Consider the following 27,013-nt stretch of genomic DNA (forward strand, 5'->3'; position numbering starts at 1 on the left):
AGATATTATAAGTTGTACTTTATTGATGATTATCTTCCGAAGTCACGATAGTTCGTGCTTATCGTCCTTAAGTGGTTAGAGCAGCGGCGTATTGACCCGAAGGTCGTGGGTTCGAATCCCGCTTGTGACACTAGCTTTTTATTTCAAACAAAACCTTACGTAAAAAGATTATTTAATTAAAAGAAGTAATTTGGTCAATAGACCACTAAATGTAATGGATAGTACTTTATGTTTTTCCGGAGAACACGTGTTAAGAATAGCAAGCAATCGTTGAGGCTACGCTACCGTTAAACCGTAGCAAAGTAGGTTCAAATATTTTTTTATCAAGAAACAAGATTTATATTTGTTTTTGCACTCGATAAAAACCCTGAATACAAATTTTTGGAAAGTCAAAAAATAAATTTTTCTATCAAATTTTTTGCCTTCCAAATGCCTGTGATTTTTTTTCGAAAATGGTATTAACTTTGAAAAGTATAGACAACGATCCAGGGCCTTAGAGCTTCACAAACTATACGTAATGGCACTAACCTGGCCTCTTTAAATAAATCAATACCAGGTTATAAAATAAAACATTTGAGTTTGATGAGTTGATTTGATCCTTATTTTTCTCACAAATAATGCAATAAAATAAAAAACTTTGTGACAAAGACTATAAGAAGATAAATTGAACTTTCCTACGGTTCTAAGAACAACCAAATGCTATCAGGACATGGAAACTTCGCAAGCTATCTTCATAAATATAAGAAAAGAGAAAGCCCTTTATGCTCTGTTTGCAGCACTGAAGAAGACGCAGAACATAAACTCTTCAGCTGTATCAAATTCAATGCAGAAAGAGAACGTTTGCGAAAGACCATCACCTCAGCACAATGGCCGCCTTATCTCCAAAAGCTAGTCTGTGATATCAAATCATTTGGAGCACTAAAAGACTTTGCCTTAACAAGTCCCTATTTATTCTAATTATTAAGTCCTAAATAATGTTATTATATACTTAATTTTACATAATTTTTTATTTTAAGTGTAATTAATTTTCATATGTTGAAAAAACACAGAAATTTTGCATTATATGCTTATATTTCATACTTAGGAGATGGTATATATATTTTTTAATGCTTTCAAAAAAAATGGTTAATTTGAAGTTAAAACGTGTTCATTTACAGTTAAAAACTGTTATTTTGAATTTAAAAAGGGTTAATTTGACGTTCAAAAATGAAAAGGGTTAATTAAATGTGAAATTAAAAAAGATGTTAATTTACAATTAAGAAAATTGTTAAATTGATATTAAAGTGTTAATTTGAAATTAAGGATTTTAATTGGAAATTAAAAAATTGATAATTTGAAGTTAACAGTGTTCATTTGAAGTTAAAAAGTGTTAATTTGAAATTAAAAGTTTTAATAGGCAATTTAAAAAATAGTTAATTTGAAGTTAAAGGTGTTTATTTGAAATTAAAAAGGGTTAATTTGAAGTTAAAAAGTGTTAATTTAAAATTAAAAATTTTAATAGGAAATTAAAAAATATTTAATTTGAAGATAAAAAGTTAATTTGAAATTAAAAATTTTAATAGGAAATTAAAAAATAGTCAATTTGAAGATAAAAAGTGTTAATTTGAAATTAAAAATTTTAATAGGAAATTTAAAAAATAGTTAATTTGAAGTTAAAAGTGTTCATTTGAAGTTAAAACTGTTTATTTGAAATTATAAAAGGTTAATCTGAAATTAAAAAGTGTTAATTTGAAATTAAAATTTTTAATAGGAAATTAAAAAATAAGTTAATTTGAAGTTAAAGGTGTTCATTTGAAGTTAAAACTGTTCATTTGAAATTAAAAAGGGTTAATCTGAAGTTAAAAAGTGTTAATTTGAAATTAAAAATTTTAATAGGAAATTAAAAATATTTAATTTGAAGATAAAAAGTGTTAATTTGAAATTAAAAATGTTAATAGGAAATTAAAAAATTAGTTAATTTGAAGTTAAAGGTGTTCATTTGAAGTTAAAACTGTTCATTTGAAATTAAAAAGGGTTAATCTGAAGTTAAAAAGTGTTAATTTGAAATTAAAAATTTTAATAGGAAATTAAAAATATTTAATTTGAAGATAAAAAGTGTTAATTTGAAATTAAAAATGTTAATAGGAAATTAAAAATTAGTTAATTGAAGATAAAAAGTGTTAATTTGAAATTAAAAATTTTAATAGGAAATAAAAATATAGTTAATTTGAAGTTGTGTTCATTTGAAGTTAAAACTGTTTATTTGAAATTATAAAGGGTTAAACAGAAGTTAAAAAGTGTTAATTTGAAATTAAAAATTTTAATAGGAAATTAAAAAATTAGATAATTTGAAGTTAAAAAGTGTTATTTTGAAGTTAAAAACTGTTCATTTGAAATTAAATAAGGTTACTTTGAGGTTATAAAGGTTACTTTGTCGAGAAACGCTAAGATGCTATTGGATCTCGGTTTCTTTCAAGTTCCCGTTTAATTGTAATCGTAAGATCATAAACAAAATCTGAGAAGTACAATACAAGAGTTTCGTTGTACATCAGTTTTACAGTTTAACTCCTGGTAGAATTCATTTAAAATGATGAAGTCGACACTGTTTTGAGTAAATGTTGGGTGTGTTTTGTTTTATCTGCCAACTCGGTTAGAAACAGTTTTTGCCCTTTGGCCAATCGGGTACAAAAGTCCTGAGAAATTCTCAAACCGGGTTCCATTAAGTTTATGAGAAAGTGAGATTTTCCATTTGCCTAATGGGCAATTTAGCAAGAAGAGGTTTATAATTGGCCTATTGATGTCCAGGGGCAATTTCATAATTTAATTATATCCGTTCAACTGTAGCACCTCACTAATAGAGTCCTTTAATCATACAAAGTTCCTACTACTTTCTGAAAAATCAGGTACTTCTGACCAACAGAATTGTTTAAATATTTCAAGCATTTAAATGGTTGAGGATTTTCGTCGAAAAACCTCTGCATGGCTTAAAATCTACGATTCAAGGCAATATCTGCCAAAAGAAGAATCACAAATTTTTTAAAAAAATAACCAGAATGCCAACCAAAATTGACACGTCGATTGAAAACGAATGAACACTTTCTTGTCGGGGCAACACCAAATTTAACAACTTTGTTGAAGCTTAGATAATCCCATGAGTTTAGGGCGGGTGCAGAGTTTTCCCTTCAATTTTTTCATCCCGTTCATTAGCAACACAAGCACACAACAACGCAATTTAAAATCTCCACTTGGAATCTTCTCTCTCTACAACTAGCACTTCACCCCACCACTGCATCTTGTATCTATTGTTATATTTGCCAAAAATCAAATTACAGTTTAATTAATTATTATAATTAATTATTACAAGTTATAATTTAACACTCAGAGCAATGATAACTTTAGTAATTTTTTTAAGGTTAGTCGGAAGTCCTGCGAGTTTAGACGGTCGCAGTGTTGTTCCCGCTCTGTTTTTGCAATTGGCAACACTTGTTTATTTGGCGCCAATCTATCACTAAACTGCTTCACTGCTAATTTTTTTAAAAATTTCTGAATTTCATCTTACCCTAAGACAACATTAGGCCATAAAGGGTTAAAAACAACACGAAAAAGCAATATTGTGTGTATAGTCATAAAAAATAAAAATATATTATTATGTTATATTATTATTATTATTTCATAGATAAGCTTCATTTTATCTATTAATTTCAATGAGTTAAGTCTAAATTATAGGCTTTCCAAAATCTATATATATAAATAAATATATACCGATTTCGATGAAACGTTCACACTTTGTTTTTATTCGTGCCGGGCGAGTTTAGTTGAGTAACTAGTAGTATTTAGTTATAAAATCGGCATATAAATAATGGCCGTCAGGATATATAAAAAAAGATAGATTTCAGGAATTTGTGGCGTCCATTCTCACATCTGTTTTCACTGATGTCAGCGCTGTCCAGTCGGCCTTCGGCTTCCCGTATAATACACGTTTCCGCGTCTTTCAAATTCCGATTTGGTGGTCTAACAGCCAATAGACCCATAAACTTCGCTTACACTCTATGTCGCACAAATTACTGATGTAAAAATATCAAGATAAAAACTTCACCGTTGTATCTTTACTATAGGCAGCAGTGGTGTAGGTTGGAGAACTAACTACCGGCATGTGTGGCTTGACCGACGACCGTTCCACACAGCCAAACCATCACAATTGAGAAAAGTGCTCCAAGTGAACGTTTATGTAGTATACAAAGATAAAGATTACAAAAACCGATTTTGATATACAAGTAAGTATGCACAAACAGTTATAAAGTATATGATATGTCATTAAAATTGTTTTACCGAACTTGGTCAGTTTAAATTAAAGGTAGTGCTGTTGTTGAGCCAATTGAAGTTATTAACATTCTGAATTTTATAAAATGTGAAGTTGCGAAGAGTTAGTGAAGTTTTTCAATGTTTTGTAATTAATTGAGATGATTTTGCTGTATTATGAATTATTACAATTAATTAAGGTTTTTAGTCGAGACAAAAAAGTCAATGGCACGAGCGGGATTCGAACCCACGATTTTCGGCTAGATATGCCGCTGCTCTACCACTTGAGCTGTCGTGACCTCGATCCGCTCGGACATTATCTCAACCGAACCTTTTCAATTTTCCCTCCTTTTTGCCATTTTTCAATTGTCTCGACTAAAAACCTTAATTAATTGTAATATATTAATTGGTCAAACGGACCACGAAATTAGTGAAATTATGAATTATGTTTAATCTTACATTTTGTATTTTTGACTCTGCTGTTTTAGAATCGCTGTTGGAATTGCGTTTTTTGTTTAAAGTGGTACCAAAACGAAAAATATTTGTCATTGCACGAATGTTGCCAAGTGAAAACGAGATGAAAGACAAAAAGAAACAGAACAAGGAAGAACACAGGGAAATAGACAAAATATAATTCATATGCTACTGAATCATCTCACCACAAAGCACGAACAAAGCAAGCCGAGCAAGAATTAGAGAACTAAGACAAACTTTGCCCTATTGGGATCAAAATGAACAACGTGACAATCGTTGGTTATGCAAGGAAATGAATCGATTAAATCAATTGGTAAAACTTGATGGTATTGCATTTCACTATAATTCAAATTTTGAATATAACTTGCATCCAGTTGTGGTTGTTGAAAGTATGAGTAAAGTTTGGACAAGTTTAAACTTTAAATTATGTTCATCTAATTTATATATACCCCCAAACAAGCGATTGAATTACGTATACTCAAAATAATGTTTAAAATAAAACTTTATATTATCCCCCTGGGCAACGCCCAAGTTATACAGCTGTTACTAATGTACACGCATACAAATAAATAGATTCTCTTATAGTGAAAGTGTGTATTTTTTTTTTTTTTTTTTTTTAAGTGATTGCGTTTTGGGATGAAATGACCTGTTAGCTCCTCGAGCCAACCACGGTGGGTGGTTCTCCAGGCCTGCCGGTAATTTACTGTAAATTACAAATTGGAATTAATGGTGAACTGCGAGAAGTGTTAGGCTCAACTCTGCACATGTGTGGGTTTATGCAAAATCTTCTGCGGATTTGAGCTTATGTAAATCAACAATCATATATTGCTGTAGATCAAGATTAAGTAGTAAATTATCTTAGTTTTGTACGTTTTTGTGTTCATATCAGTTTTCGAAGTTTTGTTACTGTTCAGTGTTCTCCAGACATGGACATCCCATCGGACATTTTTGGGATAACCTCAAAAGACGAATAAGAGCACGTCCATCACTTGATACACTCCACGATCTTGAAAGGACTCTTCGCGAAGAATGAACTAAACTCCAGGAAGTAGACATTTCCAGACTGGTAGAAAGTATGCCGAGGCGTCTTCGAGATGTAATTATGGCAAAAGGAGAAAATACGCCATATTGAAATATTTTAAAAAATCTGAAACACAATTAAAACAAATTTTATCCGTCCGTCTTTTTTAAAAAAATAAATGTTAAAAAATAAGAAACTTGGATGAATATATAAAATTATATACAGATCAAGTTATATCACAAGTGGGCGGAATTTTATGGCTCTCAGTGTATTTGAAAAAAAATGAAAATAAATAAATCTTTAATTTTTGACGAGTTTTTCTCTAGGATAGTACTTTTTATTCGAAAAAAACGACACATTTTATAATGCAAGTCGTATTATTTTCCATGTATACAACCCTGCTAGAAAATGGAATTCTTTAAAAAAATGTTTAATCTGAAATTACAAATTTCATCATATTGTGTGGTGATTAGTGACCGTTAATCGATAATTATTCAGAAATCGTGAGATGCGGTCTGGTGTAATGTAGGTTTCAGAAAAACATTTTCTTTATCGTGCCAACGTTTCGATCTTTATTGAGATCCTCTTCAGGGCCTGGGATTTACAAACATTGTTTACATATAACAATTACATTTTGGGTGTGGGAAAAGTGAATTTATACAATGCAAAATAAATTTTTTATATATTCAATCAAAGTATTTCTACTCACTCAAACTGTTTGTCTTCTGCGTAATTGAGACATCCTTGTCGTGTTGAGAGTGACAGTGAGATATCGCTGTTATGTTTTTATACGTTGGATTTTGAGGGGGTGGGGAAGGAAGTCGGTATAGAAAAGACATTTTTGTACAAGGCGTCGGCTTCTTTGAGGTGAAAAGAGCCGACGAAGGGGAAAAATGTGTTGGTAATGGTTCGGCCAGATTATCCTTTCAGAATTATATAGAAGGGGATAAATAGGAAAAGGAAAGCTAAATTGTTGGGAAATTAGACTATGTGAAAAATATTTGATGTGTGAAATGTAATGTGATGATATAGGTATGTTATCTGTATTGAATTTGATTAATGATATTGGCTGTTCTGTAATTGATGCTGTGTTTATCTCTGTTGATATAAACCATTTCTAAGAAATTACGTTTATGTTTGTTTTGTTCTGTGTGTAATACTTTTGGAGTTTTGAAGTCGAAATTGTGTTTGTGTTCAAGATGGTGGGTAGCGAGTGCTGTAGGATTTTGCTTAGTTTTTTGCAATCATAGATATATTGCTTTACTCTGTGAGTGAGTAGAAATACTTTGATGGAATATATAAAAAATATATTTTGCATTGTATAAATTCACTTTTCCACATCCAAAATGTAATTGTTATATTTAACAATGTTTGTAAATCCCAGGCTCTGAAGATGATCTCAATAAAGATCGAAACGTGGGCACGATAAAGAAAATGTTTTTCTGAAACCTACATCACACCAGACCACATTTCACGATTTCTAAATAAATTTCATCATATTGTTTTTTTGTTTTGTTTTTTAATTGATATCGACCAATTAGCATGACTTTTATGGATAGATCGTTTTTAGTGATAATAAATTTGTTGACAGAACGGAAAAATTTCGAACCGGGGAGAAATGAGAGGTACGGAAAAATTAGATCTTTTGGTATGCCACGTAGAGGAGGATAAACTTACAACAGAGGTAAAAAAAGTCAGTTTCACAAGCGGGATTCGAACCCGGCTAGATACGCCGCTGCTCTACCACTTGAGCTATCGTGACTTCCCATCTCAACCCACCTTTTGAATTTTCCCTCCTTTTTGCCATTTTTCAAATGTCGTGTAATCTATTTGATTCTCGGCGACAAATGAAATGGCCACGGAGAGCTTTAGTGAAGTACACAGTTATTAGGTTTTGTGGTTCTCAAGTGGTAGAGCAGCGGGTATTTAGCCGAAGGTCGTGGGTTCGAATCCCGCTTGTGACACTGACTTTTTTATCTCAACCAAAACCTTAACTAATTGAAAAGAATTTATACGGTTCAGCGGACCACAAAACCTAATAAATACAACAGAGGGTTACTTAACGTTTAACTAATGTTTGGTACCGGACGAGGAGGACCACTTTACAATACTTTTTTCCTATAAGTTAAAATTTATGGGCGGGATGGGATTCGAACCCAGGAAACTTCAAGCGTGACAAATATTTACGAGTCGAACGCTCTGACCACTCGCCCGCCGCAAAAAACCGTTCCAGCTGATTAACTTAAATGAATATGAATCTTTGTTAATTATGTTCAAAAGCTAATTTTTTAACGCCTATAATAATAAAAAACCTCAATAATAAACCCTTAATACTTCCAATTTTTTTCACAAATACCAAAACCCCGAGGGTTTTTGATTGAAAATGTAACGAAGTTTTATTTTTTTTAAGCAAAAGAAGAGCTGAAGATTTTCAAACAGCTATATAATTGATATTTTATTTTTTAATAGTCGTTTTGTCTGAGATCTTCCCTATGGGTTGAGCAATAAGTGAAGTAATCTTGGGGGTGGGGGCTTTCTTGGGGTAAATTGCTAGTAAGTTGATAACTAACGGGCTTTTCTTGTGTTTCGTTCAGTAACATGATATATCACTTTACGAACTTATCGGCTTTGGGGCCGGATCGTTGGCGTCAAGTTGCTTCCCGTCACGTGTTTTTACTTAAAGACTAGGATAAAACATTAATCCACTTTCATAAATGAGAATTTAAAATAACTCATGGTACTACAGGTCCCTTTACTCAAGCGAAATACTAACAGTTGTGAAATATCATGCAAACTTAACGGCTTTTTAACAAATTCAAATATCGATTAAATAAGTCAATGCTTTTTCTCATATGATACAAAACAATACCTTACTCAATTTCTCACTAACATCAAAATAACAGCAGAATTATTGACCATTCGGGCCCTAGTTTATGATCACAATTTGGTCGAAAACGTTTATAAGAGTCAGCCCAGAGGGCATAACGCTTATTGCCTAGTGAGATAAGGTGAAGATAATCCAAAGAAAAAATAAGATATTATTTTTCTTAATATCTAGCAAAATGATCGATTTAATTAAACTAGGATCGAACCTGGGACCTTTCCCTTAGAGTAAAGTTCGGCATTACAACCATTGCGGTCCCCGACGCCACCCAACCTACCTTTAGAAATAATATATACATAAAATATGAGGTTTATTGATAAAAGTCAGATGTTAAGAAGTAGGTAACAGTTTAGAAAGCAAATGAAAATTCAACCAAAGATTGTGATCGGCGGCTACATGGGTAATTCGATCCGAACCAAGATATATCTTATGGATGATAAAAGTAGGCCAAGAAAATGTCGACATATCGTTTTAAGCATTCCTGTGCCTTTGCAATTCAATAAATTTAATTAGGAAAACCAGTGCATGAAGAAACTCCGATGGAATTAAACTATGCCAAAACGTAAAAGGGCTTTCATTTTCAAAAAGGAAAAATTAAATAAACGGCGCTACGGTTATACTGAGCCTGCAAGACCGTGTAGTCGTGCAGATGCTTTAAAACAGGGGCTCGGCCGAGAACCAATTTTTTTTATTATACTTTATTTCACATTAATGTTAATTTATTCCCTTTCAGTAAAATACATTTCCTTCTTTCCGGACGTTTGGAGCTGACAAATTTTAAGAACCTCACGTTATTATGTAAACAAGCCGGCTGCGATATTAGCAAACTTTCCAACAAAGTTTGAAACAAGAAAGACATCAATTTTGTTATTCTCTCCCAAGCATCTGACGACCTATGGATTTAAAGATCAGAAACGCCAATGAAAAGTGTATTCTTTCGGTATTAATAAGCAAGTCAATTATTTACGTCTGCTTACTTATATATTAAAAGCCGATTTCATCAAATATTATTTCAAAGTCCACAGAAATACAATTATGCGGACGAATCAGTGAAAAGAAATAGAATAGTGACTAGTTTTTTCTTTTTGACAACCTCTAACTAAGCTAATCATTTTCAGTGTTAGTTTCTAAAAATGATCTCCTTTTTATAATTAACAGCGGAAAAGATTTCACCATAAATTTAACTTTTCAGATAATTTTTTTGCAGCTTTTGAGCCACTTCAGTTTGGCTGATCATTAAAATTCAATCAATTTCAATTTAACTATTTACCCTTACTCTAGCAGAATAACACCAACAATCAAACAGAAACAAACAGTAAAATCAGATAGACACAAGGGATAAGATAAAATGAAAATTTCGACCAAATATGGGGCATTGGTTATCAATTTATTTTGTCCAGTTAACTGATTGAAATTTTAGGTAAGGAAGTTGCTTAATCACACTACAGAGTTTGCTACATAAAACCGAAACTACAGCAGAAATCAGCTGTGAAGTTTGGAGTGAGCAAAGCCAGAATGACAAGGACTGAGAGTAAGAAAACAGAAATCACCCTCAAGGCTTAACTTGTTACATTTTCTTTGAAACTGAGCATTTGAATTTTTAAAATTTGTTACGCTGTGTTTTAAAGATGACTGGTAGGATGAAGTTCGTGTAATGAACGAATATCGGTCGACCTCGAAGCATTTCCAACAATAAATGGGGAGCTCTTTTAATTCAGTAAACTCTTTCATGATTGTTTTTTCAGTCTGTAAATTTTAATTCTTGTGGAATTAATTTGTTATGATACAAATATAAATTGGACTTTATACGTTTCCCCTAGGCGAGGTGTTCAGTTTCATTTTCTTCTTTTTGAAAAAAAAAATAATAAAAGAATAGAAGGTTTTGGTGGTTCATTGTTGTTTTAACCCCGGCTTGTCATCCAGACAGATGGATGTTTTAATTTTGCTACATAAATTGATCCTTTTTTTAAATAAATGCTTTCTTATTTCTCACAGATGAATAAATACAAGTCATAGAATTTAATAAATTATTTGAATTTCACAGAAATTACAAAACACTTGACTATTCAATTTTTTTTAAGAAAACAAAACATGCTATAATTTTTTGCATGCGATACTATAATCTCAATGACAATACAAATATTGCCAACCTAACCTAAAATTATAAACTCAGCTATAAGGTATATTAAAATCTTTAAGCCCTTAATATTATTATTATTATATAAATTTATTTCACAATATGTTATTATCTTTCTAGAAACATTATATAAGAAATATAAACATGACACTGACAAGGAAAAACTAAATAACAGTCCGAAACAACTGAACTATTGTGATTTTTTCGAAGGAACCCTGTTGGTTGTTACGGATACAAGGACATAAAGGAAAAAATTTGTCAAAAGGAGTGCCCCTATGTTCCATTTGTAGAAGATCTTCGCCTGCCCTTCTGCAATACTTGATTACAACTGAACCACATTTATAGGAAAAAAGAAGCCGTCGGAAATATAACGAGATTTCATCGGAAAATATTATCTTTTCAACTTTAAAACATTTAATCTTAAATTTTTTCTTATAATGCCTTCAATTCATCAAGGAACCCACAGACCGAGAATGATGAAAATGTGATGAACTACCCCTGGTAAAACAAGCTTCCTCTCTAACATAATAACAGCGTGTAAAGATGATCAGCCAAAATTTGTATAGTTGGGAAGTAGGACGGTGCTCCTCATCCATGGTTTTATATATACAGACGTGTCAAATCAGAGAGAGGATTTAGCAGTGATTAGTTATTACGGACGACGACCACATAACCCAGATCGATTAGCCATAATGTGTCAAAACTATAAATTCCTCAGTACCTCATAACATCAAAATAAAAGCAGAATTATTGAACATTCGGGCCCTAATTTATGATTCCAATTTGGCAGAAAACGGTTATAAGAGTTTTTTAAGAATTTAATGTGAAATTTTTACTTATAATGTCTTTAATTCATCTTATTATTATTATCTTTTCCACTTGATATATCGTAATCCACCCAAGAGGTCATTTTTAAGGGCATGAATGACCGGAATTTTAAACTCCGTCTCATTTTTCAGTGTTATCTTTTTAAAGAAGTAACGACTGTTTGTTTTAACGAAAAGTTTTTATACTAACCTACCATTTTTTGCACATAATGAAATTGGTTCAATGAAATTCCGGGCTTTGAAAATGTAAAGAATATAACTCTACAAAATTATCAAATTTGCGGCTAGACTTTTGGCGTCAAATTGCTTTCAGTCACATCTATTTATTTATGTTCGTGGATAAAACATTAATCAACTTTCATGAACGATAAAGGTCTTTCATTTTCTGAGAAAAAAATTTCAAGGGATTAAATGCAAAAAAATGATCAACGGTAAGAAGGAGGTAACGAGTAGAATGGTTGAAAACTGCTTTGATACGGAAGAATGTCAAACTTTTGGTTCGAATCTCTGAAAAGGCGATGGGCTATGTTTTAGCAGATTTCACAGCACCCTACCAGAGACGACCGAAATAAGAGTTGTAAGGATTTAACATTGACATTTAACAGTAATTTATATTCAATGATTATATTTCTAGCATTTAAAAATTAGTTCTTATTTCAAGAATCTCCACCCTGTTGGAGGCAATGATTCAGACCAAAATCATACAAATTTCACGAAATTTAAAAATGTTTTTACAATAAAAATGAACTTTGGAATTCAATGCACATGATTATTTTCGATTCAAAGAGATATTTCTCACGGGAAAAAGAATTAAATAAACGGCGCTCCGGTTATACTAAACCTACAAGACTGTGTGGTCGTGCAGACGCTTTAAATCAGGGGCTCAACCCAAAAACAAATTTTTTATTACACTTTATTTCACATTAATGTCAATTTATTGCCTTTTAATAAAATACATTTCCTTCTTACCGGACGTTTGGAGCTGACAAATTTTAAGAACCTCATCTTATAATGTAAACAAGTCGGCTGCGATATTAGCAAACTTTCAAACAAAGTTTGAAACAAGAAAGACATCAATTTTGTTATTCTCTCCCAAAGCATCGGACGACCTACGGATTTAAAGAATAGAACCGCCAATGAAAAGTGTATTCTTTCGGTATTAATAAGCAAGTCAATTATTTACGTCTGCTTACTTATATATTAAAAGCCGATTTCATCAAATATTATTTCAAAGTCCACAGAAATACAATTATGCGGACGAATCAGTGAAAAGAAATAGAATAGTGACTAGTTTTTTCTTTTTGACAACCTCTAACTAAGCTAATCATTTTCAGTGTTAGTTTCTAAAAATGATCTCCTTTTTATAATTAACAGCGGAAAAGATTTCACCATAAATTTAACTTTTCAAATAATTTTTTGCAGCTTTTGATCCACTTCAGTTTATTTACTTAAAAATCACTCAATTTCAATTTAATTATTTAGCCTTATTCTAGCAGAATAACACCAACAATCAAACAGAAATAAACAGTAAAATCAGATAGACACAAGGGATAAGTACAATGGAAATTTTGAACAAATGCGGGGCATTGGTCATCAATTTATTCTCTGTTTTGACCAATATTAACTGATTCAAACTCAGCTGTGAAGTTTGGCGTGTGCAAAGCCAGACAGACAGACAAGGACAGAGTGTGAAAACCGAAATCACCCTCAATGCTTAACTTGTTACATTTTCTTTGAAACTGAGCATTTGAATTTTTAAAATTTGTAACGCTGTGTTTTAAAGATGACTGGTAGGAAGAAGTTCGTCTAATGAACGAATAGCGGTCGTCCTCGAAGCATTTCCAACAATAAATGGGGAGCTCTTTTAATTCAGTAAACTATTCTATGATTGTTTTTTCAGCCTGTAAATTTTAATTCTTATGGAATTAATTTTCATGATACAAATATAAATTTGGGAAAAGATTTCACCATAAATTTAACTTTTCAAATAATTTTTTTGCAGTTTTTGAGCCACTTTAGTTTACTTAAAAATCAAGCAGAACAACCAAACTGAAACAAACAGTAAAACCTGATAAACACAAGGGATAAGATGTACTGGAAATTTCGAAAAAATACAGGGCATGGGTTTTAAAATAGTAAAAATGAACTTTGGAATTCAATGATTATTTTCGATTCAAACAGGTATTTTTCAGTGAAAAGAAAAACGAAAAATTAAATAAACGGCGCTCCGGTTATACTAAGCCTTCAAGACCGAGTGGTCGTGCAGATGCTTTAAATAAGGGGCTCATTTTTTTTCAACTAATTTTTTCATTACACTTTATTTCACATTAATGTTAATTTATTCCCTTTCAATAAAATACATTTCCTTATTTCCGGAAGTTTGGAGCTGACAAATTTTAAGAATCTAACGTTATTTAAACAAGTCGGCTATGATATTAGGAAACTTTCCAATGATCCAATCCTGTTGGCAAGGTGAAAATAAAACAGTCAATTTTCCATGTTATTACAATTTTATAATAATGAAGAAAAGAACTTAAATCGAGTGGGAAAAGCAATCCGTTTTGTACCCGGCGAAGATGCTATTATAGGACTAGAGTGTCAGAAGTAGTTTACAAAGTTTAAAACAGGAAAGAAGTCGATTTTGTGATTATCTTCCAAAGTAACTGACTATATATATATTTATTTATTATTTAAATATTAGAAATGGCCGATGAAAAGTGTACTCTCTCGCCGTTAATAAGAAAAGCCAAACGAGCTTCATTGAACCACTTTGAAGTTAATACATTACCATTTCAGTGAGATAGCGAGAGAATTATTTACATCTGCTTACTTAGATATTAATAGCGGATTCCATCAAATATTATTTCAAAGTTCAACGTCTAAGTGCAGTTATCCAAGTGAAGAGGCGGGCTAGTGAAAATCGAAACCTTGTTTTTTCGGTGGTGTGACAGACATATAGTGTTAACAACCCTTTCATTGTTTCTGATAGAGGGATTTTGTTTTATAATATTTTTGTAACTTCTTAAAATACATAAGAAATTGTATCAGTAACTTGCGCCAGTCATTTTTTTCTGACACGAGAAATATTGTAGCAGTTCCTTAAGTACCCATTGGTAAATTTTCTTCAAAAGTGTAAAAAGTACGTTTTTGTTCGCTTTCCAGAGAAAATGGAAGAGGAGCAAGATCCAAGATTGTTGGCGAGGCACTTGTCAAAAAGCACATCCGAGCTCGGTGAGCAGAACACACTGGCTAGCAGGACTACATCATTCTTCACCTCCATCAAGGTCAGGATCAGGTAAAAACCCCAACATCCTTGTGGCTATGCAACAACTCTCTCCTTTCACAAGATTCTCTGTTAGACAATAGAAGTAATGAGTATAGCAATTTCTTTTAAATTGAGAAACACAGTATTCAATGTTCTATAGCCTCAAGGAAACAGTGTTTTTCCTAATCCTAGTCCCGATTCGCACTCCACTTTCTCCTGCATTTTTGCTTCTGCTGTTGTTTTTTTGTTCGTCTTTTTTTAATTACAAGGGCATCCGACAGCTAGGCCATTTCAGCCCCGAGCGCATGCGAAATATGACAACACACATTCGATATGCATTCACACGAATAAATACATTCACACCTATGTACATTGCGCACATTTCGTTTAGTAGATTGAGTACTCAACATTCCTCTCTCGACCTGCACACAGTAACCAACTAATCTAATTGAGATCGATGTGGTACTTTTATATATATTCTGCCTTCGATCCAAATCATGCACACAGCTGGAAATTCTGTTTCACCATCAGCCCCTCCCCATTCACACTAATAAATACGCTCACTTATACAAACCACAGAATCACAAAACACATAGTTTTAAGGCTACATACAATAAAAATTACCAATTCTCCTAAAAAGCGTAATGGGGACTCTGAAATTCGTTATTGTCCGAGAACCCATTTTAAATCAGGCAGCATGCCACTCGCACCTATAAGGAACAAAGACATGACCCGGTTCAATAATGTGGAACACACCTTTCTGGGTGCATCTTCGCGGGTGTTGTCCCAAGAGCAACTGCCCATGTGGCAACCGCATATGACCTATTCTTAATCTGGTAAGAACTATTCCTTGTTCCCTCGTGGGGCCATCGTGAAAGTCGTGCTCTCAACACGCAAGAGCCTCTCGGACGATCCCGCCCACTGACGCTGGCATCTTACCCTTATCATTGTTTTTACGGCTCGTTTATCGTCAGTGGTGGTCCGTCATCGTGATGGTCCGGTCGGGAACGTGAGCGTTCCGGCTTTTACCGCCACGTCTGCACGTTACCATCCAGGCCGATGAGTACAGAAACCCAGACAACAACCATCGTTTTTCCGAGGCGCTCCAGTTTGGCATATCTTTCTAACAAGAACACGACGACAGGATCCACACAGAACCAGTCATGTAAAGTCCACCCAAAGAGCTCAGAGAGTCGGTACATACGAGGAAAGCTGAGAAAGCTTTCCTCGGTCCGTACCGTCTCCACAGAAGGCCAAAATGCATACATTTCCGCCGTGTATATGCTGCAATGAAGGGGCAACTACCCAAAGGTGGCCACCCCCTTGCAATACACGGCACACACCACACCATCGCCGTGGTCCGCCGTCGGACCACCATGAACTTTGGAGCTCTAAAAACGAGTCTAAAACCGGCGTATTTGTTTCAAAGTTCAAAGAACGTAGCCTTGATGTGTAGGTGTACACGACTTAGGCAAGCTTGACAGATCATCACGACGAGGACGGCCAGAAGGGTCCGGGGGGGTGTTGGTCTGTCGCCCAAACGAAGCAACTTCCCCAGGGCCAGTCCAGCCCTACCTAAGGCTTCACCGAAGAGAATCCGAGGACCCGAGAGTGAGTTGATCTCTCCGCAGTTGTGGAGGCAAGACCCCCAAATCGCAGTACAGGTTGGCCAAGGGGGTGGTCCTGGCTATAAAGCTTTCTCAATCGCGTCTTTCGGGCCGAGGAATAGGTCATGCATCCATAAAAGATTCTCGAACAGGGCATTTTTTAGTAGGGTAATTTGAAATTTTAAAAAATGTTAAATTGCAGTTAACCTAACCATCCCCAAAGCTTAATTTGGAGTTAAAAAGGTATAATTTAACGGAAAAAAGCAATGCTTTACACAATAACAAAGATATAGCATTATATGTATATCTCAATTATTTACTTTTGAGCTAATAAAAACAAAATCAGCATGATATATCCAACTAATTGATGTAACTATCTGGTGTATCGTATCAACCATGGTAGCCCTTGTAAGATAAGACTCGTAAAAGAAGAATCATCTTCACCCAATTAAGGATAGGCCATGGGAGGTTGACATTCGGACACTTATGTTTGGACCATAGCCCATGTATCTGTCCAGCATATAGAGAAAGGTTGTTCAATGTCCTATCCCAATTGAAGGGTGCAATCGCATAGGAATCCATCTGATATGAAAATTGAGCACGACAGCGAGAATCTGTCCCATCTTCCAATCCCGGTGGTAACAGGGTGGTTTTTTTTATATATACTGATAGTTTTGTAGTAGCTTGTGTTGAGAGTGAATGTATTTATTGGCGTGAATATTTAACACCCTATCGACCCTCAATTAGGTTAGTTATATAATAGGTGTAATAAGTGATAGAGGAATATCAAGTACTCTACCATCCTGAGTTAAGGTATGTAAATAGTAAAACATATTTATGAGTGAATGGGTTTGAATTTAGAAACCGATGGTGTTGGGGGCTGAAATGACCTAGCTGTCGATAGCCCCTAGAGCCAAATCAAATTCTGACTCCGAACTGCCAAAACCCGAATTGGGTAGTTCTCCAGGCCTTCTGGCAGTTTATGAATCAGTAATACTAATAAATACTTACATACGTAATACAATAAATCATATAAATACTAAAAACATAGTAATTAAGGCTTATAATTCTGAAGCTATGCCAAAAAGAGTAAGATAGTTTTACAAAATTTCCCAAAATACTAAGGAACATGGTTGATACCTCTTGGTCAGACCTGAGGATACCGGAGATATTTACTGAGGCCATGCAGTATGCTAAAAAGCATAAATCTCATATCCAAGGGCATCTAAAAATCAAAGGCACCCTGTATCCTTGTACACCCTGCACAAACTTGCTTCCTAGATTTCAATTCACAATTTATGAACTAATAAGGATACCCGTGGGTGAAATCTAAATTTAACTGTTTAAAAAAAATTATTGTTTGTATGTTGTTTGTTGTATTTGTTGACATTTGAAAAATGGCAAAAAGAAGTAAAATTGAAAAGAATGTAGGTTGAGATGAGGAGTTGGTATTCAAGTGGATCGAAGTCAGTCATGATTTTTTAATGCAAAATTATATTGGTTCAACGATTAAGCTTGAAAATTACAATTTTTTGTCTTATTAAATAAAGAAACTCGAATCCTGCTCTTTGTAGATTGAATGTTGTTTTTTTCATTCAGTTAGTTTGTTCCTTGCATCAAAAATTATTTCATTATCTAGAATATTAATTGTTAGTTCTTTTCTCACCTACGATACTATTTATCATTTTATTATTGTTTCCACTATCTTTTAATTCATAACTCAGCTTGAATCCTTAAAATAACTAATATAATTTTACTATATTTTCTTAGGAACGTTGGAGTCGTGGAAGGAGCCGTGAAAGGAAACGAAAAAGAGGCGAATTAGGTGAGGAAGAAAGCCACAGCACTGATTATGCAGCAGACAATTCCTCAGAACACAGTAGCAGTGTTACTCCCTTGACACAATCACCCCGACACAGACTGACAGGTACATAATTTTATTTATATCAATAATAGTAGCGTTTTTGTATTAGATCTAATATTATTCCAATTAATTTGTTTATACTTTCACAAATAAGGTTCAAATTTATTAATATCAAAGATCGATATTTGATTGATTTAGTTAAAAAGCAAACATTTCTCTGTTACAGGGATTGTTCTTTTGTTTAAATATTTAACATCTTATGTCAATTTGAAGAATGGGGATTGCAAGAGAATAGGTCTTCTGGGACAGAATATACAGTATTTCCCCATTAACTCTTTATAAAATGTGTTCTGTGAATTCTGTTAGTCTTTTATAAGAAATTCTTAGAAATTTGTTTATTATTAAAACTACTTATTGCAAGACATTTTTTAACTAATTTCTATTTCTTCAGCGGTAGAAAATATCACTGTCTCTCAAGACCAGCCAGTTCCCGATTTACTAGTGAAGCCAGATCCTTCAGTAATTGTGAGTATTTATCTTAAATTACAATCGATTCAAAAATTTGATATTTGATCAAAAATATTTAGGCTGCTGATGAATCTAAAAGAAGAAGGGAATCAGCACTGAGACAGCATTCATTTTTTCAACTTCGAGTATATTTGAAAAGAGGAAAAGACTTGATTGCGAGGGACAAAAGTGGTAGGTTTAAACTACACTCTCAATCTCCATTAAATTTTAATAAAATTGTTGTTCAAGAAAAACATAAAAAAGAAAAAATTTATAATTTTTAAACTCTGATACTTCAAATGTAATACAAAAGCTTCTATATAAAAAAAACCTTTGATATAAATTTGAGTTTTATTTTTAAGGCACTAGTGATCCCTATGTGAAATTTAAAGTTCAAGGAAGGTTGTTATTCAAATCTAAAATTATCTATAGAGATTTAAATCCAGTGTGGGATGAAAATTTTGTAATACCTATAGAAGATCCTTTTATTCCTGTTCATTTGAAGGTAAAGTTATTCAATTCTAAGCTTAATACGAATCTCAATAAATGGATTTTTTTCTTCATGCAGGTATTTGATTACGACTGGGGTTTGCAGGATGATTTTATGGGATCAGCGTACCTTGATCTCACTAAATTAGAACTCGGAAAGTAAGTTCCTTTAAAACAAACTAAAACTTTCTATTTAATCTTTATATTATTTTAGCTTTTTGTTATTGAATATAGTAAATCATGCCTTAATAATTTGATTTTCGTAAAGCCAAAATATTTATTGCAGGTTCTAAATCTATGCATGATAAGGAGTGGCATCGTAGTGAATTCCTTTATTTTTATCCTCTGTTCAATGTGTACCAGTATATTAGTATGAAACCCAACAACAATTTCTCTTCTTGTCTTATTGTTTAGTTTAATTTAATAAAAAGTGTGCATAATACATTATTAGATATTTGAACGCATACATTTCGATATTTATTGACTTAATGCTAAAGTCTGCAGCATTTCTAATAATTTATTTATAATTCAATTTAGCATGCATTTTCTCTGAGCCCGAATTTTTCTTTAAAATCAGAATGTCAATTTTTTTTTATATTGCCTATGCTGTGGTTTTGTATAAAATAGGATGTACATAAAAGGATTAAGAGAATGCCTGACTTAATGATGGGTCTCTTCATATTGCTAAAATGTGTATTTTTTGTAGATGAGTTTTCATTGGTCAGTAGATTATAAAAAGCCCAGCAATAAATTTATATGAAATCTAACTGCATGTTTTATTTCTTTATTATATTTTATTTTTAATTCAATCTTCTCACTTTTTAAGTTTCATTTTAATGTGTAGAGATTAGTGACCGTTAATCGATATCTGAATAACTTTCATTTTAATGTAATGAATCGGGTAAAATGAGTTTGTAGCGTTTTTTTCTTTTTCTTTTTAATGTTGAATTCAATAAAAATTTCAATCACTTGTAAACAATTTTAATCGACAAAGTATGAGCCATTTTTTCATAATTATTTTTCTAGCATTTAAAAATTAGTTATGCAAGAATCTCTACCCTGTTGGAGGCAGTGATTCAGACTAAAATCATACAAATTTCACGAAATTTAAAAATGTAAAGAAATGTGTTTTCACAATAAAAATGAACTTTGGAATTCAATGCACATGATTATTTTCGATTCAGAGAGATATTTCTCATGGGGAAAAAAATTAAATAAACGGCGCTCCGGTTATACTAAACCGACAAGACTGTGTGGTCGTGCAGATGCTTTAAATCAGGGGCTCGCCCTAGAACCAATTTTTTATTACACTTTCTTTCACATTAATGTTAATTTATTCCCTTTCAATAAAATACATTTCCTTCTTTCCGGACGCCTCCAGGGATAGCAAGTATGAGCCATTTTTTCCACTACATGTTGCCATCTTTCATGAAATTTTGTCACCCGTTTTTGTGTGATGAACTCCTCAATGCACTTTCCACGGTCCTCAAGTGGATTCAAGCTTTTTCCATTACTACAGTTTCACAGAGCAAGGAATAAGTGAAAATCTTAAAGGGCAGCATCAGGCAAGCCCGAGCGTTATCTTGGTGTAAAATAATCCTTTTGCAGTTAACCAATGGCGGTCATTTTGGCCCAATTTTTGACTTTACTCCAATTTTATGCAGTGTACACTAGAATTAGCAGTTAGGGCTGATGAAATTGTAATAAAGCAACGCTTTCCAATCCAACGAAATGCACCTTCTTGATGACCAGGTGATCTGGTTTTTGAGTTGGTAGTAGTAGGTCCTTGCATCTTAGGATTTTCCTTTCTGATTTTCCTACTTTTCATCCACAGTTATCAATCTTTAAAAAAAGAATAATAATAGTACTTTATTTGTTATAATGCAGTAATACAAAACATAATAACTACACAAGAAGTACAGTACGGCATGGAAAATTCTGTCTGCCGGAGGTGAGTAAAAACATAAATAAAACAACAAAAGATCAGAACAATACAAAAAGTTAAAGAACATGAAAGTAAAGCGAAAAATAAAATAAAACAATAACAAATTAAAATTAAATTGTACCTCATTAAACATTAAATATTTAGTTCTTTAACATAAATATATCTGCACTGTCATGCATTTTTGCAATATTTTACAAGTGGAATTGGTTCAGAGTTTAGCCCAGTAATTAGTTCATCTCTAGACAGAGAACTGCGGCCTAGGAGGAGCATAAATTTCTTTTAAAATTGCACATTCTTCTAAGATATGGAACTCAACCTCTCTGAACTTAGAGGTACATAGAGAGCACAGGGCAGATAGATCCTCCATCCAGGGGGTGTATTACCAAAGTAAACCACACCTCATTTGAAAAACCCACTGCAAATCATCCAGATTTAGATGCTGATTAGAGCCAGACAATAAATGGCAGTGGGAAACTGTATGATAAAAAAAATCATGTCAGAGCAAGTGGGGTTACAGTCTCCTCCTGATGACATACACTGATCTTTGCAAGAAGAAAGAAGAGAATCAAGATTAGGTTTTCATTTGGAGATATATTAATATTTATTATAATTAATTAAGGTTTTTAGTTGAGATAAAAAAGTCAATGGCACGAGCAGGATTTGAACCCACGATCTTCGGCTTGATACGCCGCTGCTCTACCACTTGAGCTATCGTGCGCTATATCGATCCACTCGGACAATAACTTCCCATCTCAACCCCACCTTTTGAATTTTTGAAATTTGAATTGGGTTGAGATGGGAAGTTATTGTCCGAGTGGATCGATATAGCGCACGATAGCTCAAGTGGTAGAGCAGCGGCGTATCAAGCCGAAGATCGTGGGTTTGAATCCCACTCGTGCCATTGACTTTTTTATCTCAACTAAAAACCTTAATTAATTATAATATATTAATTGGTCAAGGGACCACGAAATTAGTGAAATTAATATTTATGTTAAGTGGAATGGAATATTTAGAAAATAGAGTATGCCAGTGGGAGAACCAGAATGTGTTATGTTTTATAATGTCAAGAGCAGTAATTTTTGGATAATGGGAATTAGGAAGATTAGGAATTTTCAGGACATACTTAAAGTGAAGCCTCAGTGTAGGTACCATCAGTAGGTCTATAGATATCTCTAAATACAACATATAGCTAGGGGTTGATGAGGAGGGGGCACAAACTTTTTTATATAAAATTTCTCAACTACGTCATACCATTGATACCCCAAACTTAGCATGAATAGAACAGCACAGGCAGGGAGCATTAAATATATTGAGTTTAGTGATGGTTAAGCTCTCAGTGCAGGCAAGTCAGCCATCCTTTCTAAAAATGACCACCTTAGATTTGGCACGGTTAACAGTCAAATAACATTTCTCACTTTCTAATTGTTTATGTTACTCTCTAAACTTATTCAATTGTCAGCTATGAACAATCCATCATCAGCGTTTAACAATATTTTAATTTAGTGTCACAAACTTGAACACCACCTTCAAGTACAGAGGGAAAGTCATCCCTGCTTAATCCCCAAAGTTACAGGGGGAAAATCTGAAATTCCCTCCTTGACTCTAACCAGAATAGCAGCATTTCCGAATAAACTTCTAAGGATGTTAATTACTTTGGTCCACACTGTCAAAAACAGACTTAAAATCAATTTAAAGAAAAAACAGAAAAAAAAAGTAGTTTATGGCGACTGTAAAATTTTTAGATGAATCCTATCACAAAGTGTAAATAGATTATCAAATGTGAAGTAGCCTCTATGTAATTCAACTTAGTATTCACTTAGTAAGTTCAGCTAACAATCAGTTGTAAATATTTCTAAGCGGTGCAAGATGAGGGTTGAAAAAATTTTTGCAATGGTATCTAAACAGAGATGCCTCTATAATTAGAAGCATCACCAAGATCATCTTTTTTAAACAGGGGAAAAATTAGTGACTTACTGAAGTATGATGGTGTCGTACCTAAATTGTAAAGGTAGTTAAAAAAGGTAACATTTTGTCACGGAATATAGTTGGAGAGTTGTAAAATTCATAGGTGACTATCTGGTCCCGGAGCCTTCATGTTTTTTTTAAACCGAACAGCACACAGTCAAGGTCATTTGTAGAAAATGGGTGGTCTAAAGTAAAACACTCAATTTCGGGTTCAGCATACATTAATTAAAAATTGGCCCTTTACATTCCGTTTTAGTAAGAAAACGCATATGCAGTCCTACGAATTCTTCTCAATCAATAGCATACCCAGCTGCTTTCAGATCTGTTCAGATTGAGTGTGGGTTATTTGAGGCAAAAGCTTGAATTTGGTCATCATTAACAGTTGACAAATGACTATAGTGTCTTCAAAATCAAAATGTTTGCTTCCACTTACAGTGGTTTTGGTACATCATCTTACTTATCACAAATTTTCCTGTTAGTCTGAGCTGCGGTTTTCCCTTTGCAATAATAAAAAATAATAAATTATGAAAATGCACTATTTTTCCCTGCATTTTAAATTAAAAAATAATAAAAATGTAAAAGTACAAGATTTTGAAAAAAACCTTTTCAGAAAAAAAATGTAAATAATAATGAATAAATATTGCTTTAAAGCACAAGAGGGATAAAATTGAATAATTTAAAAACGCTACGGACTTTACAACCCCTAAAATGGCACAATAATTAATTAGCTTAAAATATCTGAGGAGTCTTAAAATGCTCAAATACATTTGCTACTGCATTATTAACTTTTCCATTTTAATAAATATTTTCTACACTTACCTTATTTGCACATAAAAAAATAAACTTGAAAATTTACCTTCTGTTTTACAAACCTTTTCTGGATTTTACAATACACTTACCACAAGCGAAAGGCCCTTGACAACATGCATTTTTGAAAAAAAAAAAAGAAAAAAGTTCACAGTTATGAAATTAAATTTATATTTTTATTATTAAAGGTCTACAGATATAGTACTTTCACTCCAAGATCCAGGCAAATCAGATTACCTCGGAGAATTATACCTTTCAGTTACCCTATGCCCAAGAAGTCAGGAAGACAAAGAACAGGTAATTTCTTTACATTTTTTAAAGCTACTTTTTTCAGACATATTTCAACAAAATGCGTAAATTACTAATTTGTATTTCTATTTCAGTACTTCCAAAGAAATTGCAAAATATCAGATATCAACAGAAGGCTAAAAAGCCAAATATGGAGTTCCGTTGTTACCATCGCTCTTATCGAAGCCAAAAATTTACCTCCATTGAACGGTGATGAGTTCTGTGACCCATATGTAAAATTTAGGTATTACATTTTCAAACGTCTAATTTTTGCAGCCTTGTACAAAAATTCATGATTTATTTATATTGAGTTAGGCTCGGGAATGAAAAATATAAGAGCAAAGTTGCAAATAAAACACTCAATCCGAGTTGGCTGGAACAATTCGATCTTCACTTGTATGACGATCAGTCTCAGGAATTGGATGTGACCATTTGGGATAAGGAAAAATCAAAGGAAGATTTCATTGGAAGGTGGTTTTTTTTTTTTTAATTTTTATACGTATTATTAAAATAAGTAAAACAGTGGATAGGACACACAGAAGCTATGACTACTCCATACCAAACAAAAAAAATAATAAAACCATAAATTAAAAACAACAATAGTCATCTATTGCATTCATAATTTTTCCTTAAATTTGAAAAAAAGCAAATCTTTTTTGAGTAGGTCAAGTAAGAACTATGTGAAGGACCTATTTATCATGGAACTTCTATGATTAAGACTGCACTGTGAGAGTGGAAAAATCCACAAGCGCAATTTAACAGTTTCATAAACACTTGATCACGGGAATTCGGAGGCTAACAATCTTGGAGTACTACTCCTAACTGTTAGAACTAGACTGAATCAAACCTTATATGAAGAAGGACCGTGAAAGCTCTACTTCACTAAAGACCTCCATTTAGAGAGTAAGATTTATAAGGGGACAGCAATCATGTAGTATAGAGCAAGTTCTTGGAAGTCAGTCAGATAGCTGGCGTCATACAAGGGAACATTCTTGGTCCCATCCTTTATAGCATTTATTCTTCTGCCCTCCCTATAAATCCCATTATCATCATCACTACAACAATACCACATTTTTGTCTTAATATCCAAGAACACTGAGCTTATCAAAGCCTGGTGCAAAAAGTGTTGGTCAAGACTAAATGAAGGAAAATGTACTCAGAGTAGGTTCACATTGAAATAACTTGTCAATCAACAACAAAGAGATACTGATTTCCATTCAAGTCAAATACTTAGGACCATAGCTAGACAGCGGCTGATGTTGAATCCCCACACAAGACTTGAGAGACAACAACTTATCAGAAGACTTAGACAACTAAGAAGACTTCTAAGATCAAAATCTGTCTTAACCGTCAAAAGTAAACTAACCTTATACGAGACTTTATTGGACATACGAAGTGGAACTGTGGTTCTGTCTAGCCATCCAACATCCAACTCATCCTTCCAATCAAACATGCTCAGACAAATTGTCAAAACTCCTTACTACACCACTAACCTCACTATCCATGAATCATGAACTGATCCATTCAACCTCTCGATCCATTCTAACCCTATTGCTCAAGCCCTCTCTACACATTCCTATACCAAAAACTCACCACATCGGTTTAATCGACAATGGCCTTGAGGACTTAAGTGTGAGAAGTAAGTGTTGCATGTGGAAACAGTGGCATTTGGAGGATTATTATGTTCTGTGGTGATATTTCTTTGGAGGTTTGTACCAATCCAGGAGGAGGCATTGAATGGCTTAAAATATGTGAAGATTTTATGGTTTTCTTAAGCTCTGAATCATTGCATATGCATGATAATGATCAGCCTTGTAAAAGCCTACATGTGTTCTGAGTATCTGAGTACGTGAACAACAGTTATCCAAACCCTTAAATGATAGCAGGAAGTCTAGATCTAAAAAAAAAATTAAATGGTTATGAGAATCACCATATATACAGGGTGAATTGCTACTCGTGCTACAAACTTCTCCAGTAGATTCTTCACCCTAAAATGAACAAAAAAGTTCATATTGTCCATGGTCCGATTCTCAACCATTTCAGAGTAATTTCGCTTTTTATCGATTTTGAAAGATATCACGTCCTGGCGTCGGAAAATCGTGATATCTTTTAATCTAAACATTTCTCTGAAAATCTAATAGCACCGTTGAAATTCCCGTTAATTTTTCAATAAGAAGATGACGGTGGCAAAATGTTTGGGCTAATTTTTTGTGTTTTATTTCAGCCAGAACTACAAAAAGAGTGGAAAATTGTGTAAATCGGAAAGTGTATAAAGTAATCCAGAGTTTCTAATTTTAGTCTCAGAAGGCAGCAAATTTGAGGAAAACTACCTGATTTAATAACGCTTCCAACGCACTCGTCATTTTCTTATTTAGTGGTTGTGAGACCAAGATGTTGATGACAAAAAGAGAAAAAATGGTGGTTCAAGGATTGCTAATGTTTGAGAGTGACTTGCTACTCGTGCTACAAACTTCACCAGTAGATTCTTGACCCTAAAATGAACAAAAAAGTTCATATTGACCATGGTCCGATTCTCAACCATTTCAGAGTAATTTCGCTTTTTATCGATTTTGAAAGATATCACGTCCTGGCGTCGGAAAATCGTGATATCTTTTAATCTAAACATTTCTCTTAAAATCTATAAGCACCGTTGAA

General features: G+C 33.3%; 1 protein-coding gene across 8 annotated transcripts in view; it reads left to right on the forward strand.

Moving 5' to 3' along the window:
- The window catches only part of LOC106664767 (multiple C2 and transmembrane domain-containing protein), a 131,078-nt gene that overhangs the window by 98,360 nt on the left and 5,705 nt on the right, over positions 1 to 27,013 (forward strand). For 5 of the 8 annotated variants that reach the window (XM_014390758.2, XM_014390759.2, XM_024228154.1 and 2 more), the window contains 9 exons: positions 14,784 to 14,905; positions 18,264 to 18,420; positions 18,809 to 18,882; positions 18,945 to 19,056; positions 19,227 to 19,369; positions 19,433 to 19,512; positions 24,259 to 24,367; positions 24,454 to 24,602; positions 24,674 to 24,829. In XM_014390758.2, the coding sequence (XP_014246244.1) occupies positions 14,784 to 14,905; positions 18,264 to 18,420; positions 18,809 to 18,882; positions 18,945 to 19,056; positions 19,227 to 19,369; positions 19,433 to 19,512; positions 24,259 to 24,367; positions 24,454 to 24,602; positions 24,674 to 24,829 (1,102 nt within the window). Of the gene's footprint in view, positions 1 to 4,094; positions 4,254 to 4,766; positions 5,066 to 14,783; positions 14,906 to 18,263; positions 18,421 to 18,808; positions 18,883 to 18,944; positions 19,057 to 19,226; positions 19,370 to 19,432; positions 19,513 to 24,258; positions 24,368 to 24,453; positions 24,603 to 24,673; positions 24,830 to 27,013 lie in introns of all 8 variants that reach the window. The other 3 variants (XM_024228152.1, XM_024228153.1, XM_024228155.1) reach the window with 2 other exon arrangements.

Source organism: Cimex lectularius, unplaced genomic scaffold (assembly GCF_000648675.2).
Source record: "Cimex lectularius strain Harlan isolate CLEC.00 unplaced genomic scaffold, Clec_2.1 scaffold154, whole genome shotgun sequence".
Taxonomy (NCBI): Eukaryota; Metazoa; Arthropoda; class Insecta; order Hemiptera; family Cimicidae; genus Cimex; species Cimex lectularius.